The sequence below is a fragment of the Hyperoodon ampullatus genome (genome assembly GCF_949752795.1).
Source record: "Hyperoodon ampullatus genome assembly, chromosome: 4".
Classification (NCBI taxonomy): Eukaryota; Metazoa; Chordata; class Mammalia; order Artiodactyla; family Ziphiidae; genus Hyperoodon; species Hyperoodon ampullatus.
The window spans coordinates 93148323-93164348 of NC_136917.1; the positions used below are offsets into that span (position 1 = coordinate 93148323).

At 34.2% G+C, this 16026-nt stretch overlaps 1 protein-coding gene across 1 annotated transcript in view; it reads left to right on the forward strand.

Moving 5' to 3' along the window:
* Nucleotides 1–14905, forward strand: part of LOC307052134 (solute carrier organic anion transporter family member 4C1-like) — a gene marked incomplete at both ends in the record, with an annotated part of 61790 nt that extends 46885 nt beyond the window's left edge. The window contains 5 exons of the mRNA XM_079702950.1: nt 5170–5323; nt 9293–9483; nt 10760–10824; nt 12198–12335; nt 14775–14905. Of these exons, the coding sequence (XP_079559076.1) occupies nt 5170–5323; nt 9293–9483; nt 10760–10824; nt 12198–12335; nt 14775–14905 (679 nt within the window). The remainder of the gene's footprint in view (nt 1–5169; nt 5324–9292; nt 9484–10759; nt 10825–12197; nt 12336–14774) is intronic.
* Between the last annotated feature and the right edge of the window lie 1121 nt (nt 14906–16026).

Here is a 16026-nt window from a genome sequence, read left to right on the forward strand (position 1 = left end):
CATCCTAGGGAGAATTTCACATTATATTTTCCTATTGATTTAAATTTTAAAACTCCCTATGGTGAAATTGTCTTATTAGATGGATTGAAAATAGGCTAGCAGAGAAATTAAAATGAAGCTACAACTAGGTGGTACTAATTACTGTTGTGTTTACTTTAGAAGTTCATGTTTATTATAGAGAAATAAATAACTTCTTGTTGTTATGACCTGTAAACATATTTCTACCTATAACTGGTTTGACCATTTTATTTTTCTTTGCCTTGTTTGTTTTGCTTTGAAATCCTAAGCCACAATAGAGGATCAGGCTGTAGGACATTGCCCAGCAGTGTATTTTATGGCCCACGGTGCTGCTTTAATTGTTTGAATATATGTGTTTGAGACTGTTGAAGGGGATGGTGCTCCAGGTCAAGGACTCTCTAATTTTGTATTAATATGGCATTCAGATAACCTAAATAAAGGGAAAAATTTGTTTTGAAAAGTTTGCCAGTAACAATTATCATGATTTGTAGCTACTGTTCATGTCTGTCATTCTTTTATATTAATGAAAAATGTTCGAAAGCAATGTTTAGTCCAGCTCCATTACATTTGTTCAACAATTCATCGACTGCTTCCTCTGGCAGACTTTTATGGCAAAATTCCTACTCTAAAGGAGTTTCCAGGTTAGCAGGATAGATTGGGAAACGAAACAGTAAATGAACAATGAATTAGGTGGTGAGAGATATAAAAGGCTATGGAATTTAAAAGAGCTTTTCAGTTTCTTTAATTAGATTTAGGAATGGCTTCATGGCATAATAGAGAAATAGGGCTAAAATATCCTCTAAGTATACAAAAAGCTTGAGAGAGAAATATTTGGGAAAGAGGGAATGGCAAAGGAATATGTTAAGCCAAAGCATAAATGCTAGAAAGTGAAGGCTAGATTCAGGGACCAGTTTGAATGGCGCTTAGGTCATGTGTCTGGAAATAGTAGAAAGACACCTGGAAAGGTCGAAAGATAGATAGAGGTAAGTTGTGCAGAACCTGACTGACACCTATAAACTTCACCCAAATGTACCCCAAGAAACCACTTTTTTTGTATGTTCCTTTTAGAAGTACAGAAACTTCTGGATAGTTTAATACTACTCTATCACCTTGATGCACAGATGATGTGGATGTGAATCCATCTGATATTTTCTACCTTAAACAAGAGTCACTACCAGATGAGTGGCCTTAGCCTAATCAGAAGGGAAAGCAAGTGAGGTGGTGTCAGTTCGAGGTGCATGTGGGGGCTGGTCATCGAGAGATATCAAGGTCTGGGACATAGAGACAGAGCTTAATTACATACACATTCTCAGTGGTGAAAAAAACTGAAAGTGAGTATACACACGTACACACGCACATTCACACACACGGAATGTGTGTGCGTGTGTATGTAGATTCTGTTAATAAAGAGATAAGGCTTGAAGTCACAATGGAGGTGTGAAATTGTCAGATCATTTTTCTCTGTGGTCCCAGATTCTTAATTTAGCTATGTGCCCTGCATATTAAAATGTCCACATCATGGACATTAGCTTAGTCATAATAACCTTATGCAAGAAACATGTGTATAAGAAAAAGTACAATGAAAGAACAGACTAAGAAGCTCAAGAGGGCTTCCCTGGTGGCGCAGTGGTTGAGAATCTGCCTGCTAATGCAGGAGACATGGGTTTGAGCCCTGGTCTGGGAAGATCCCACATGCCACGGAGCAACTAGGCCCATGAGCCACAACTACTGAGCCTGCGCATCTGGAGCCTGTGCTCCGCAACAAGAGAGGCCACGATGGTGAGAGGCCTGTGCACCGCGATGAAGAGTGGCCCCCACTTGCCACAACCAGAGAAAGCCCTTGCACAGAAACGAAGACCCAACACAGTCAAAAATACATAAATTAATTAATTAAAGTACCCTTAATTAAAAAAAAAAGAAGCTCAAGAAATACCTCCTTAGTGAAGTGGGAGAAAGAGAGGTTGTGAAGATGCAGGGTTTGTAGTAAGTACACACAGTATTTTTTCCCTATCTGGCCTATAGCTAGAATTTCATTGCTTATCTGAAACAGCGCCTTAAAGAGGCATGTCTATCAAGGAGTTGCAGTAGATTTAGGGAAATCTTTGCTTATTGTAGAAACATAATTATAGAATAATAAGTTTGGATTCAAATAAGACATTAATGTTTAAATTCAGATATTTGTGATAAACATGTTTCTCATATATACATATATGTATGCATAAACACACATTTATGTGTATTTTTTAAATTATTAAATATATTTTGTGTATAATCAAAATGATATATTTAAAATATTTTTAATATTCAATTTTTAAAAATTTAAGATATTTTATATATTTAAAAAATAATATGTATATATTAAGAAAATTTAATAAACTTCACAAGCACTGGCTAGTTTCCTGGTAATAGTTTCCCCTTTATGAAATAAACCTTTAGAAAATGTGTAGGCTAAGGTGATTAACCCTTGATAATAAAGAATATATTGTATATTTCTTTGTTTCTACTGTAGTTTGCCTCAGACTGTCTTAAACTTTCATGTTCTTAGTAATCATTTATCAATAATATGGGGATTATATATTGAAAAATTTTAATTTAAAAATTATCATGTAGAGGCTATTTCTAGAGTTGCAGGGATAGTTTTTCTGTCACCTTATTTCTACATCTATATTGTAAACTAGATGTGGGCAGAGACTGTCCTGATTGCTTTCATGAATGGAATCATGCTTGATAAAGACATCTAGCAGCAGCCTGTGGAATAGATTTGAAGACAGAGATGAATTACTTAAAATTTATTCTTTGATCACCTTTCCTTCAAAGGTTTCCTTCAAACTCCCTACTGATTTGTTCCCCATTTGTTTTATATTCTTCTCTTTAATCTGTTTCCTTCATGAGCTTCTTGTTTTCCACTTACTCCTTAGGTATCATCATTTTGCAACATAGCGGTTATTATCTTCTGATACTTAGATAAATCGCTCATTTACTGTTTTTGATCCCCAGTGCAAGAAACTTGGCTTCATGGTTGCAGGGAATTTTATTCCTCCCTCCCTCCCTCTTCCCTTCCTCCCTTCCTTTCTTTCCCCCTCCCCGCCTCCCTCTCTCCCTCCCTCCCTCCCTGCCTTCCTTCCTCCCTCCCTTCCTTACTCTATCTTTATCTCTATTTCTTTATTTATTTTAGATATATTTCCACCACTTTGAGTCTAGCAAATGATTGAAGCTCATTACGTATTCATGAAATAAATGAACTCCCAAGACCTCTCTGTATTCTTCGACTCTTTATATGGTTGATCTTATCATTCTCAGAGTTTCAGCTACATGTATATGCAAATGGATATTAAGATACCTGGCTCCAGGCCAGATTTCTTCACCAAATTTGAGACTCTTAATCTCAATATGTATAAAACCATACCCATCACCTCTTCCCCAAAACTAGTTCTTCTCTACCAAAATGCCAAGTTAGACACTAGGAGTCACTCTTGACTTTTCCATCCTGTTCCTATCTTCAGTTAACCAAACACCAAATCTTACTGATTCTACATCCCAAATATTTCTCAAATCTGTTTTTTTTAATCAAAATTCTATTTAAGTTCTCCTACACATCATCATAATTTATTGCCTAGGGTATTGTAACTGGTCCCCTTCCTCCAAATTCAAACTCTGTATAACTCCTAGGGTTATTTCTTTAAAATGTACTTTTCACATTGCCACTTTTCAGTCTAAAATACTTGATTACCTTTTCAAAATAAGTTAAAGTCCATTAGCTTTAACTTAGCCACAAGGCTCATGAGACTTTCAACAATCTGGTCCATGACTCTTTTCCAACTACATTTCCTATCACTCTCTGCCTCAGACATCATTCATATTTCTCCATATAGAATGCTATTTCTCAACTTTTGACTTTGATCAGCTTCTCTGAAGTACCTTTCGCCTTCCCCATTTACTCAGCTAACTCTTACTCATTCTTTAAGACTCATCTCAGGCAGATGCTCCTTCAGACCCTCTTATCTAAACTTTGGCTTGTTTTACGTGTCATTCCTTAGTGCAGATATATAAAATACACTTTGTTGATATCTATAACCACAGTCTATAACCATATTAGTGTATAAATTTGTGTCCACTCTACTCCTAGACTGTGAAATCTTTGAGAATGGCGACTGTCTTATCAGCTTTGTAGTCCCAATACCTAGCATAGGGCCTAGCACTTGCTCAATATATATTGGTTTAATGAATAAATAAATAAGGGATTGGAGAAGTATCTTTGCCTAGGGTAACCCTTTATATTTTAAAAGATGTTCCTCCTATTAAGAGGCAGCATGGAACAACACCGAGCCTGGGAACCAGGATTATTATATTTGGAAAAGAAAGAAAAGTAAATTAATTTCTCTGGGACTCAGTTTTCCCATTGATAAAGTGAGTATGCTGAAGTTTACAATTGTATTCATCCTTCCAGGTTTAAAATTTCACTCACATCCCAGGGAAATTTGGCAGTGTCTGGATACATTTTGGTTGTCACAACTAAGGGGATGCTACTGGCATCCAGTGGGTAGAGGCCAGGGATGCTGCTAAATATCCTACAACCCACAGAACCAGCCCTCCCTCACCCCGCACCAAAAAAAAAAAAAAAGAAAGAAAAAAAGAATTATCTAGTACCAAATGAGAAACTGCTTTATTTGCTTACTCTGCCTATGTTTTGTTTTTTTTTTTTTTTTTTGCGGTCGCGGGCCTCTCACTGTTGTGGTCTCTCCCGTTGCACAGCACAGGCTCCGGACGCGCAGGCTCAGCGGCCATGGCTCACGGGCCCAGCCGCTCCGTGGCATGTGGGATCCTCCCGGACCGGGGCACGAACCCGCGTCCCCTGCATCGGCAGGCGGACTCTCAACCACTACGCCACCAGGGAAGCCCCTGCCTATGTTTTTTAAATCATTGACAGACATTATATTATATAGCTGTTGTTTCTACTTCCTGTCTCTTCCACAAGAAGTTAATTAAGCTCTATGTGAAAAGGCAGACATTCTGTTTGTTTTATTCAGTAATTAAATGAAGTGTTGAGTGAGTGAATAAATGATTGAATGGCAAGATATAACAATGCTTATGAACTGTTCATTAAAAGTTATAACATAGATAATTTACCCATCTTTTATTTATTGTTGACAGGACAGGAGAACTGGGAAACTTGACCGCTCCTTGTAATGCCAACTGTAACTGCCTGCGATCATATTATTATCCTATCTGTGGAGAAAATGGAATCCAATATTTTTCTCCCTGCTATGCAGGTTGTACAAATTCTGTTTCCAAAAGACATCCAAAGGTAACTTGTGTCTTTACCTTACTTCCTTTACCTTAATGAGGCAGTATGTTTGTGTATTTCTGATGCCCTTCCTTATCCCTCTAGTGGTGTTATGCTGTGCCTAGTCTTTCCTTCCTGGCCCACCTCCTCCATTCGGAAGCCAGGCATAAAGTTTCAGTCAAGTAAAATGAATAAGTTCGAGAGATCTGCTGTACAACATTGTACCTGTGTCAACAATAATGCATCGTACACTTAAAATTTGTTGTGTTCTTACCTTAATTAAAAAAAAAAAGGCCCCTGACCACTCCATATGAAAAAGATTCTTCTTCCTTTATACCTCACGTTCAATTACTGTTGAAAAATCAATTTAGCAGTTCTTCATATACATCTTTGTAACATCACTTCTGTTATAGAAGTGAAATATTATTTACCTTTTTACATTGTTTTATTTTTTCTCAACTATACTTTATGTCGCTTGAAGTCAGGGAACTTCTCTTATTCTTACTGAGTACAGTGTATATAATAAAAACACAGTAAATATTTGTTGCTTTTAATTATTGATACACCATGGACACATTAAAAAAATATACAAACCACTAATCCATTCTCAAATGCAAGTTTACTTTTAGTTGTGGATTAGAATGCATATCAGGACTTCCCTAGTGGTGCAGTGGTTAAGAATCCGCCTGCCAATGCAGGGGACACAGGTTCTATCCCTGGTCCGGGAAGATCCCACATGCCGCGGAGCAACTAAGCCTGTGTGCCACAACTACTGAAGCCCATGTGCCCTAGAGCCCGCACGCCAGAACTACTGAGCCGACGCACTGCAACTACTGAAGCCTGCGCACTCTAGGGCCCGTGCTCGACATATGAGAAGCCACCGCAATGAGAAGCATGTGCACTGCAATGAAGAGTAGCCCCCGCTCGCTGCAACTTGAGAAAGCCTGCACACAGCAACAAAGACCCAACACGGCCAAAAAATAAATAAAAATTTAAAAAAAGAATGCATATCAGTTTACCTAAATATGATTTCTTTTTAATACAATTAAATGGTTTAAGAAAATCCAATAGAATTTTGTTGTACTTCATCTACACTCTAAAGATTTTATCTTCGTTAAATTTAATAGCCTGGGAAGAAATAATATTCACATTACTAGTAGTACATAATAGGTCATGTTATGCATTAATAGATAATGTGATAACTTTAAAAAGACCTGAGGGAAATATATAATATTATATAAGAGACTACAATGAATAAGGTATGTAAGAATTATATGACAAAACAGCACAATTTTGGATATTTGAAATATGTATTAGTGAAATGGCATTCCTTTTCCTATATAAAGATAAGTTTAAGATTGCAAGAAAAGATTTTTACATAAATAAATAGAAATCATTAATTGAAATTATCTGTAACAGTACTTCAGATTTCGTTTAGAGCTAACACAGATGTCTGTATGTGTGTGTGTGGTTATACACATTTATATGTTCATATATACACATATAAATATATGTCTACATATGTATACATATCTTTAATGATTTTGTATGTAATAAATACATTGAACATTTATCTCAACAGAGATGTAGGATTTCATCTTTCAGCTAGGGGTAAAACAGAATGTGAGAAACAGTATACATTTTTTTTCATATAACCTAGCTTATAGATATAAAAATAGTTGTCTAAGAACATTGAAAATATGCCAGAAAATATGTGGTGAATCATAGCAGACTTAATAGACTTGGTTGACGTGCAGTTTTAATCCTTGGAGTAAAACTAACTAAATAACTACCATAAAGTTCCTGTGAAAGTTTAATGAAAGATTACCATACCTTCAAACCAGTGGACATCTGGGGTTGCTTTAGTTTCAAAACAGGTTGAGAAAATTAGGTGTTTGTGTCAGTTATAAGGAATCAGATTCCACAAGTGAGCATAATACATATCATAGGTAAAGGTAAACTATTCCTTTGAGAGGCAGATAAGTAGGTAGCATTTTCCTGTTTATAAAATATCATCAATCAATAAGTGCTATTGACTAACTCTAATTAGAAGATTATGACAAGGAATTAAATTAATGGAAGGGTTTTACTCACATAGCAAAATGTATAGACACAAATACCGTCCTGCACAAGGAAACCAAAATAAATGAATAAATAAGTAAATAAATAAAAAATCTAATACCCAGAGCACACTTGAAATGGTATTGGTTATTTTGACATGGTTAATTCGATATTTGTATTTGTCACCAAATATTATCATCACTATTTTATACAATAAATTGTCTTCTAGGGATTGTTTCAGAAAAGCAAGTTATTTTGACTTCCAAATTTTTTATTTGACCTGGCTTTTTTTTTTTTTTTTTTTTTAAATTTATTTATTTATTTTTGGCTGTGTTGGGTTTTCGTTTCTGTGCGCGGGCTTTCTCTACTTGCAGAGACCGGAGGCTACTCTTCATCGTGGTGCGCGGCCTTCTCATTGTAGTGGCTTCTCTTGTTGCGGAGCACAGGCTCTAGACACGCAGACTCAGTAGTTGTGCCTCACAGGCTTAGTTGCTCCACAGCATGTGGGATCTTCCCAGACCAGGGCTCGAACCCATGTCCCCTACATTGGTAGGCAGATTCTTAACCACTGCGCCACCAGGGAAGCCCTGACCTGGCTTTTTTATGTGCAACTAGTCCATGTAACAACTCATTTTTTTCACAGGATTTTTTAATGAAATATATCAGATAGGCAAATGCATTGATAATAATGTAATAAATATCTATTCACATTTGTTCACAGTAATAGAATATATTTCCTACCAGTGATCTGAACTACAAAAACAGATGTTGACTAGCAGCTAGCTATATTATAGGCAAATGTATACTTTTTTATGTAAGAGAGTTGTAAAGCTTCATTAAGATACAAAATACTGTTTTCAGTTTTCCTTCTTAAAATATTTAAAGGCTACTTTATTTCATTATTTGACATATTGGATTGCTGAGTATGTAATATTTCATTTTAGGAATGTCACCTGCATATTTGATTTTCCTGAACAGTACCAGTGGTCTCTGGCCTTTGGGACAGTAAAAGCACCACTTCACTTTGACTTCTCTAGCTCTGCTCTGACTTTATTGAGGCCTTAAACATATAAAAAGATTTGTAGTAAGGATAGGCTTGAGATGTAAAAAGCCTTTAAAAAATGATTATGCCTAACTTTTCAAATACCTGAACTCTTTTCCTACAAAAGTAATACTTGTGATTTTTAAACATGTTACTTTCCAACATTTCATATTATTAATTTATATATATACATATATGTGCATATATATGTGTATATATATATTAAATAGTTAATATGTTAATAAAAAATAGCCTTCAGGATAACGTAATAACTTTTAGTTTTTGATTATCATAAATAGGTCATCTTAAGAAGGATCCAGTTTGCTTTTGGTAAAACAATTCAAAAAGTTCAGAAAATTATAGTAAAAAGGTTTAGTTGAAAGTAGTTTTTTTTTTCTCTCAAACTCTTGTAATGTATTAGTTAATTTACTGTGGCAATTGTTAAAATTAGAGTGTTAGTTCTTTCAAACTAGCATAGATAGTGAGATTGTCACTATGCATGCTTTTCTTTGTGTCCTAATAATGGAAAAGAAGAAAATTAGCAGGAAAACTATTTGAACAATTGTGATCTATTGAAAGCAGCCTAGAATGTGTGAGATCATCTAATTGTTATATTGTCAGTTTGTTTTTTAAGACATGAACCAATAACAGGTTACAAGTTAAAATAATGGACACAAAAGTCAAATACAGATTATTCTACTTTGTAACTATGACCCCTTGTTTTTACTTGCTTGATTTCTTAAGGGTTATTACTGTTTCTCATCACTATTTGATGTGTATGAATTAAGGCTGTGTAAGTGTTTGCCTGTCTAAAACTCACATAATTTGCAATGATAAAATGTTTTGACGATAAGCACTTTTAGTATGTTTATGTCTAATATTTCCAGGTATATTATAACTGTTCATGTATTGAAAGAAAAACAGAAGTAACACCTACTCCATCAAGTTTTAGTTTTGAAGCTCAAGCTGGGAAGTGTTCAAGTCAATGTAAAAACTTGCCTGTATTCCTTGGCATTTTCTTTGCTGCAATTGTTTTTACCTTCATGGCTGCTACTCCTATAACTGTGTCTATCCTAAGGTATGTGTTATATTGTGAAATTTGCCATCCCTAAGCCAACATGTTGAATGAAAAAAAAATGGACTTAGGGATTTATTTGGGGTTTATATTGACTGTTGGTTCCAAAACTAATTCAGCCCTTAGAAGATCATTAGTTTTGTGGCATTGGGAATGCTACCTCATTGAACCCAAGATGTTTGAGGCTTTAATAAGATCATGGTTGTGAAAGTGTCTTAACATTGCCTACTTGGCATGTACTCGATGCTAGTTTCTCTGCTTCTTTCATGAGGCTTCGGTTGTAAGCTGGAGTTATAATCATTTGCATTTGAGTATGATGGAAATGGCAGTGCATTCCACATGTGTCAGAATCAGAATGATGTGCATTCTGTCTTATACAGTAGGTGCTGTGATATTAAACCTTCCTGTAAACAGTAAAATATGCTGGCTGTCCCCTGGCTCTTCAGTGTTTTGTGCTTTCATTGGCTCTTCTTCCTTCCACACCACTTTGTAAAAATATTTCCTATTTGCCCTTCCATAAACTCATCAGCCTTTCGATATCTTTCCTAACAAACTAGCTTTTCTGTCTTCAATTTTTGTTCCTTGATACTCACTGCTTTTTCACATACTTTTTGACAAACAGAAGCTTCAGAGATTTTGTCTAAAAACATTAAGTAGTCTGTTAACATAACACCTATTACATCTATGTCACTTTTTACCTACATATTTTTTTTTTAAAGACTACTTGATCTCTTCTATCTCCCATCTAACTCTCTTGTGTGCCAACATCATGTCTCATTCATCTCTGAGAGTTATTACTTAAAGAATTATTGTTGAATCAAATTGAGCATCAGAAATTGTTTTACACTACCTCAAATTTGTAACCATAACTCACAGGTATGATTTCTGTCTCAAAGTTAATAAGAGAATAAGAATTATATGCTTGCAACTTAAGCCATATGACTTGTAACTTATGGGATAGTCAAATAGAAGTCTTGTTAATGAATGTCCTTTCTTCTTTACATTTGCTAAAATTCATACATATTCAATACATTTGTTAAAACTCATTTGACTCCTTTTTGTTATTATTTGCAGTATTTTAGTTGAGATAACATTTTTCTTCTCTTATAATTCCAGAAAGGTTGAACCGTATATAAGCTGTTATAAATAATTTGTTTATTTCATGTGTATAGTATTTGCTTTAATCTAGAAATGCTAAGCTGTTATAAGAATGAATTTGCTCAAAGAGTAAATATACTATACAACCATTTTTTGTCTTATATGCATTTAATATATCCAGGTGTGTTAATCAAAAGCAGCGGTCTCTAGCATTGGGAATACAGTGTATGTTGCTTCGATTATTAGGTATGCCATTTTTCTTAATGCATTGGTAACTGTTGGTTATTTTTATTCATTACTGTTATTGATTTATTCACTTACAGTATGTGCCAAGAAAACAATTAGTTTAACTGCAGTGGAACTGCAATTAGTTTGTGCAATTGTCATTGAAGAGAGCTGTTTTTCACTATTCAATATGTAGTATTATTTATATATCACATAGGAAAATAATGACTTTACTTTTCACCTACCTGATTGGTTAACTGTTGTTACCAATTCTGTTGCAAATATAACCCCAAAGAGTATATTGTATTTATTTAAAATATAACATATGATCACCAACACATTTCTAATAGAGCAAGTAAAAGACATAATTTTTTTTCTATTCATATAAAACCTATCACCAACATAAATTATGATAAAATCTTATTTATAACTATTGTAATTCCTTTTCCTCCCTGTATTTAACTCCATTTAGGACATAATTATGTTACATTAGCATTGAAAAATGATGAATTTATATGTTTCAATAAAAACTGTGCTGTGAATATTGTGTCTAGTTAAGAATTGATGGAAGAAATAATTTATGCCAGAAAATTTTTAAGGTTCCAGATGTAGGAAGAATAATAAGGCAGAAACGTGTCTTACATGTAATTATATGTGTGTATAATTTTACGTATAATATTATACACATAATATTACGATTAGTTATAAAAATAAAAATCAAAAGCAGGAAACATTAAGAGATCCCCTAGACCAACTTTTCGATTTTTTAGATGAGTAAATTAAGGACCTGAGAGATTCAGGGATTTGCCCATAGTTGCACAATTAATGGTGAACTAGGCATGTTAGTGTGAATGTTTGTGTGCATGTACATATGTACATTCCCATGCACATTTATGTCACCGTATGTATGTATATATATATATATAAATATGTATACTCACACACCCACATTAGTTTACATGCACATGCACACACACACACACACACACACACACATAATATATATGCTGCAGTTTAGGAGACTTATTCTGTGCATCAATAATTTATTTTGATTTTTTAAAAGTATAATAGCTAATTTCAAAGACATTTACTAAATTAGAAAAGCAGTGAATTAGAATATTTACTCAACTAAATATTAACCCAATACATGACAGATGTTTATTAAAATAATTTCTTGAATTGATTAGAAATATATAATATGTATAATCATTTTAGAATGTTTGATCTGCATTTCTTTATATTCCTATTACTTGTACATGAACTGATTGATTTGCATATGGGCAGATTAATACCTATTTTTATTTATATAAAATATATACATAATCATATATAAAAAAACTGTAACTATAAACTATGATCTTCACTTATGTGTATTTCACATGTAATTCTTCTAGGCACAATACCTGGGCCTATTATATTTGGCATCACAATAGACAGCACATGTATTCTCTGGGATATCAACGAATGTGGAATTAAAGGAGCTTGCTGGATTTATAGTAACTTCAAGATGGCCTATATGCTAGTGGCCATAAGTAAGTGGAGACTTTTTGATATCTTTAGAATAAATGGATTATGTCAAGAGAAAAAAAATCTTATTGTTACTTACTTAGGTTTTGAAATGTTCAGTCCATGCTTTTGGATTCCTATAGTCCTGAAGCCGAGATCATTTATCATAGCTTATTATAAAAGGTCTTACCTGGAGTCTGCGAGGCTCAGTCTAAAATAGAAGAGAGTAACATTTTAGCTTTCATCATATCACATATCATATAATTTTCTTTTAACAACTTCTCTCAAACTTTTTTTGGAAAGTATAACAAAAAGCTAAAAGAGAATTCTAAGAAACTGAAACGATCGTCATTTAGGCACCTGGGCTTTGGAAAACACATAGAGCTGAGGTAGGGAAGTATTTTCTGGCTCTAAGGCACGTTGTAAGAAACCTTTTTATCATTTACAAGGTTGGCCATGATGTTTAACCCTTTTTGCCTTTGGTAGTCTGTCTTCCATAGTCTTGGTTAAGCAATCAATGAAAATTAAGAATAAGGAAATATATCAATGCATCTAGTATGAAAGAGTATGATAAAATTTAAAAGAACAACCTAAGAAATTAGAGTATTTAAAAATAGAGAAATTCTAGATATAAATACACACACATACAGAGTTGACCCTTGAACAACATGGGTTTGAACTGCTCGGGTCAATTTATAAGCAGATTTTTTTCAATAAATATGTACTACAGTACTGCACAGTCTTTGGGTTGGTTGAATCCGCCATCTGGAACCACAAATACAGAGGGCAGTCTGTAAAGTTATATGAGGATTTTTGACTGCATGGGTTGCCGGTACCCCTAACCCCTGAGTTGTTCAAGAGTCAACTCTGTGTGTGTGTGTGTGTGTGTGTGTGTGTGTGTGTGTGTATTTAAAATAATGTGTGATTTTCATTGTGATTGTGGTGTGATCATTTTCGCACATGTATCAAGATAGCTTGTTTCTCCTACATGTGTTTAAATCCATAGTATGCTGTCTGAATTTATAATGACAGAATAATAAATTATCCGCTGATGAAATAAATATATACATCTAGCAAAATAATGAGAAGATAAATATTGACTAGAATAGGCAAAATTGGGCTTCCCTGGTGGCGCAGTGGTTGAGAGTCCACCTGCCGATGCAGGGGACACGGGTTCGTGCCCCGGTCTGGGAGGATCCCGCATGCCGCGGAGCGGCTGGGCCCGTGAGCCGTGGCCGTTGGGCCTGCACGTCCGGAGCCTGTGCTCCGCAACGGGAGAGGCCACAACAGTGAGAGGCCCACATACCGCAAAAAAAAAAAAAAAAAAAAAAAAAAAAAAAAAAAAAAAAAAGAATAGGCAAAATTAATCTTCCCATCACTTTTACCTGTTAAAAAACATTTTTTATTCAGTGTATTTTTATGCTTAAAAATTTTTTTTTAATTGATTATGTTTGTACTTTTTTTTTTTTTTTTTTTTTTTTTTTGCGGTATGCGGGCCTCTCACTGTCGTGGCCTCTCCCGTTGCAGAGCACAGGCTTAGCGGCCATGGCTCACAGGCCTAGCCACTCCGTGGCATGTGGGATCCTCCCGGACCTGGGCACGAACCCGTGTCCCCTGCATCGGCAGGCAGACTCTCTACCACTGTGCCACCAGGGAAGCCCTGTTTGCACTTTTTGACCAAAAAATATAGATAATGAATTGTTCCTTTACCTACTCTGTAGTGAATATGAGAATTTTTTTCCCTGAAACATATATACCTTTAAATATTCCAAGAACATTGTAATAGTAGTACCTATGTAATTGTTCTTCTTATAAATCTAAAAATGCTTAGCACAGTGAGTATTCCTGTTTTTCAAATACACAGTTTGAGTAAAATATTAATGATTAACACAAATTAGCTACTGCAAAAACCATATTGTGAGGTCATTTAATTTATTTGGCTGGCACTTTGATGCTTGTACTGTGACCAGAACTGGTTTTTCTTCAAATATCTGAGCTTAAAATCAGAGTTCTTTGAAGACAAATTGAAGCCTGTGAAGAGTATTGAATGTTATGTATTCCCATAGAGGCTTTCTTTTAAGAACTCCAAAGCCTTTTTTATTTTTAGAATTACTTTTCATCATGGACATGAAAATGTTGCAACTTATTATTCAGGTTCAAGGATGTCGTAAGCTATTTTTCCTTGGTTAAGAATGTATTATTGTAACCAAAAATAGAATAATTATTTTACATTTTCATTGTTTAGAAAGAAAATAAGGACTAGTTCATTGAATTACGGATAGATGTTCTATTGAAGAATATCAACTTTCTCACTAAAGTTTTAAAAATTTAAAACATAAAACTAATTGCTTATATACTTCTCTTTAAGTAGTGAGTTTCTACTCATGAAGAATTTTTCAATGAGAATTAATTTTTGTAATAATTAAAGGCCCAAATGCATGATTAATATCTGTTTCTATATTTAGGTGTTACTTGTAAAATTATCACCGTTTTCTTCATTGGGCTTGCAGTCTTTTTGTATAAACCGCCACCATTAGGCACGGATGTGCCATTTCAAAATCAGAATTCAGTTGTGACTACGGTTTCATTAGAATGAGATCTCAGCAGAGCAGGGCATGACGGGTAAAACAGCAAAAAAGAAGATTGAAAGTTGGCCTCCATCTGTAAGAATACACATTGTCACTGTAGCATTAACTATACAATATGGACAATCATATTTTAAAAATTGATATTTTATAATTAAATGTGTTTTCTGTATATGTATGGACTCTTAATTTGGTTTTGTTTTAATATAAGGAACAGACCTGTGCCTTCAAGGCCCATCAGAAGCCTCAAAACACACACACACACACACATATACACACAGAGATACATCTAGGTACGAAATCCCCAACTAATAAACTATACTAGAAACATAAAACCAATGATTAGTTAAAAGTTTACATTTTAAAAACAAAGTGATGTTTCTATCCCTCTTACAACTTGTTTTATCTTAATTATCATTGCCAATAGTTTGGGCTTTTGTAGAAAATTTATGGTGTAAAAATTTAAATTCATCAAGTTTATGTTTGAAGTTTCAAGAACTATTATTGAAAGACCATGAATTTAAAACCATCTAAATAATATTATTTGATTTTAAATATACATATACTAATCTGTCCTGGATTTATTATAGAAAGTTACTGAACTATTAGAATATTGGTTAGTTATCTTCTTTGTGTCCCAGTACATAGTGAATTCAGAAATATTAGCATTGTATGCACATATCTTCACTTTAGCTCAAGAATTCCAGAAAGTGATTTGTTGATATTGCTGATTTTTAACACCTACCTCTTATTATTCTATGATAGTTTTATTCAATTACATGTCTTCCAGAGGAATGTGCCAGCTTCAGTAAAGAAAAGTGCCAATTAGACAGGAAAAGATCTCTTTTTTTTTTAATGGCTTACATGCATTTTATTGATATTCTTTGAAAAGATTTCTTAATGAACTACTGATCAATGTTTGTATACTCAGTACTTTAACTTTTCTCATTTTAAAAACTGATCACATTTAACTTTTCTCATTTTAAAGACTGATCACCTAGTACATTCCTTATAGCACTTCAGTAGTGCTTTGCTCATAGTAGGCATGTATTATTGTTGTTTGATTAAAACATTGAAGTCTACTCTTTAACTGATCCACTTATTTAAAGATTAAGTATTTCACATATATGAT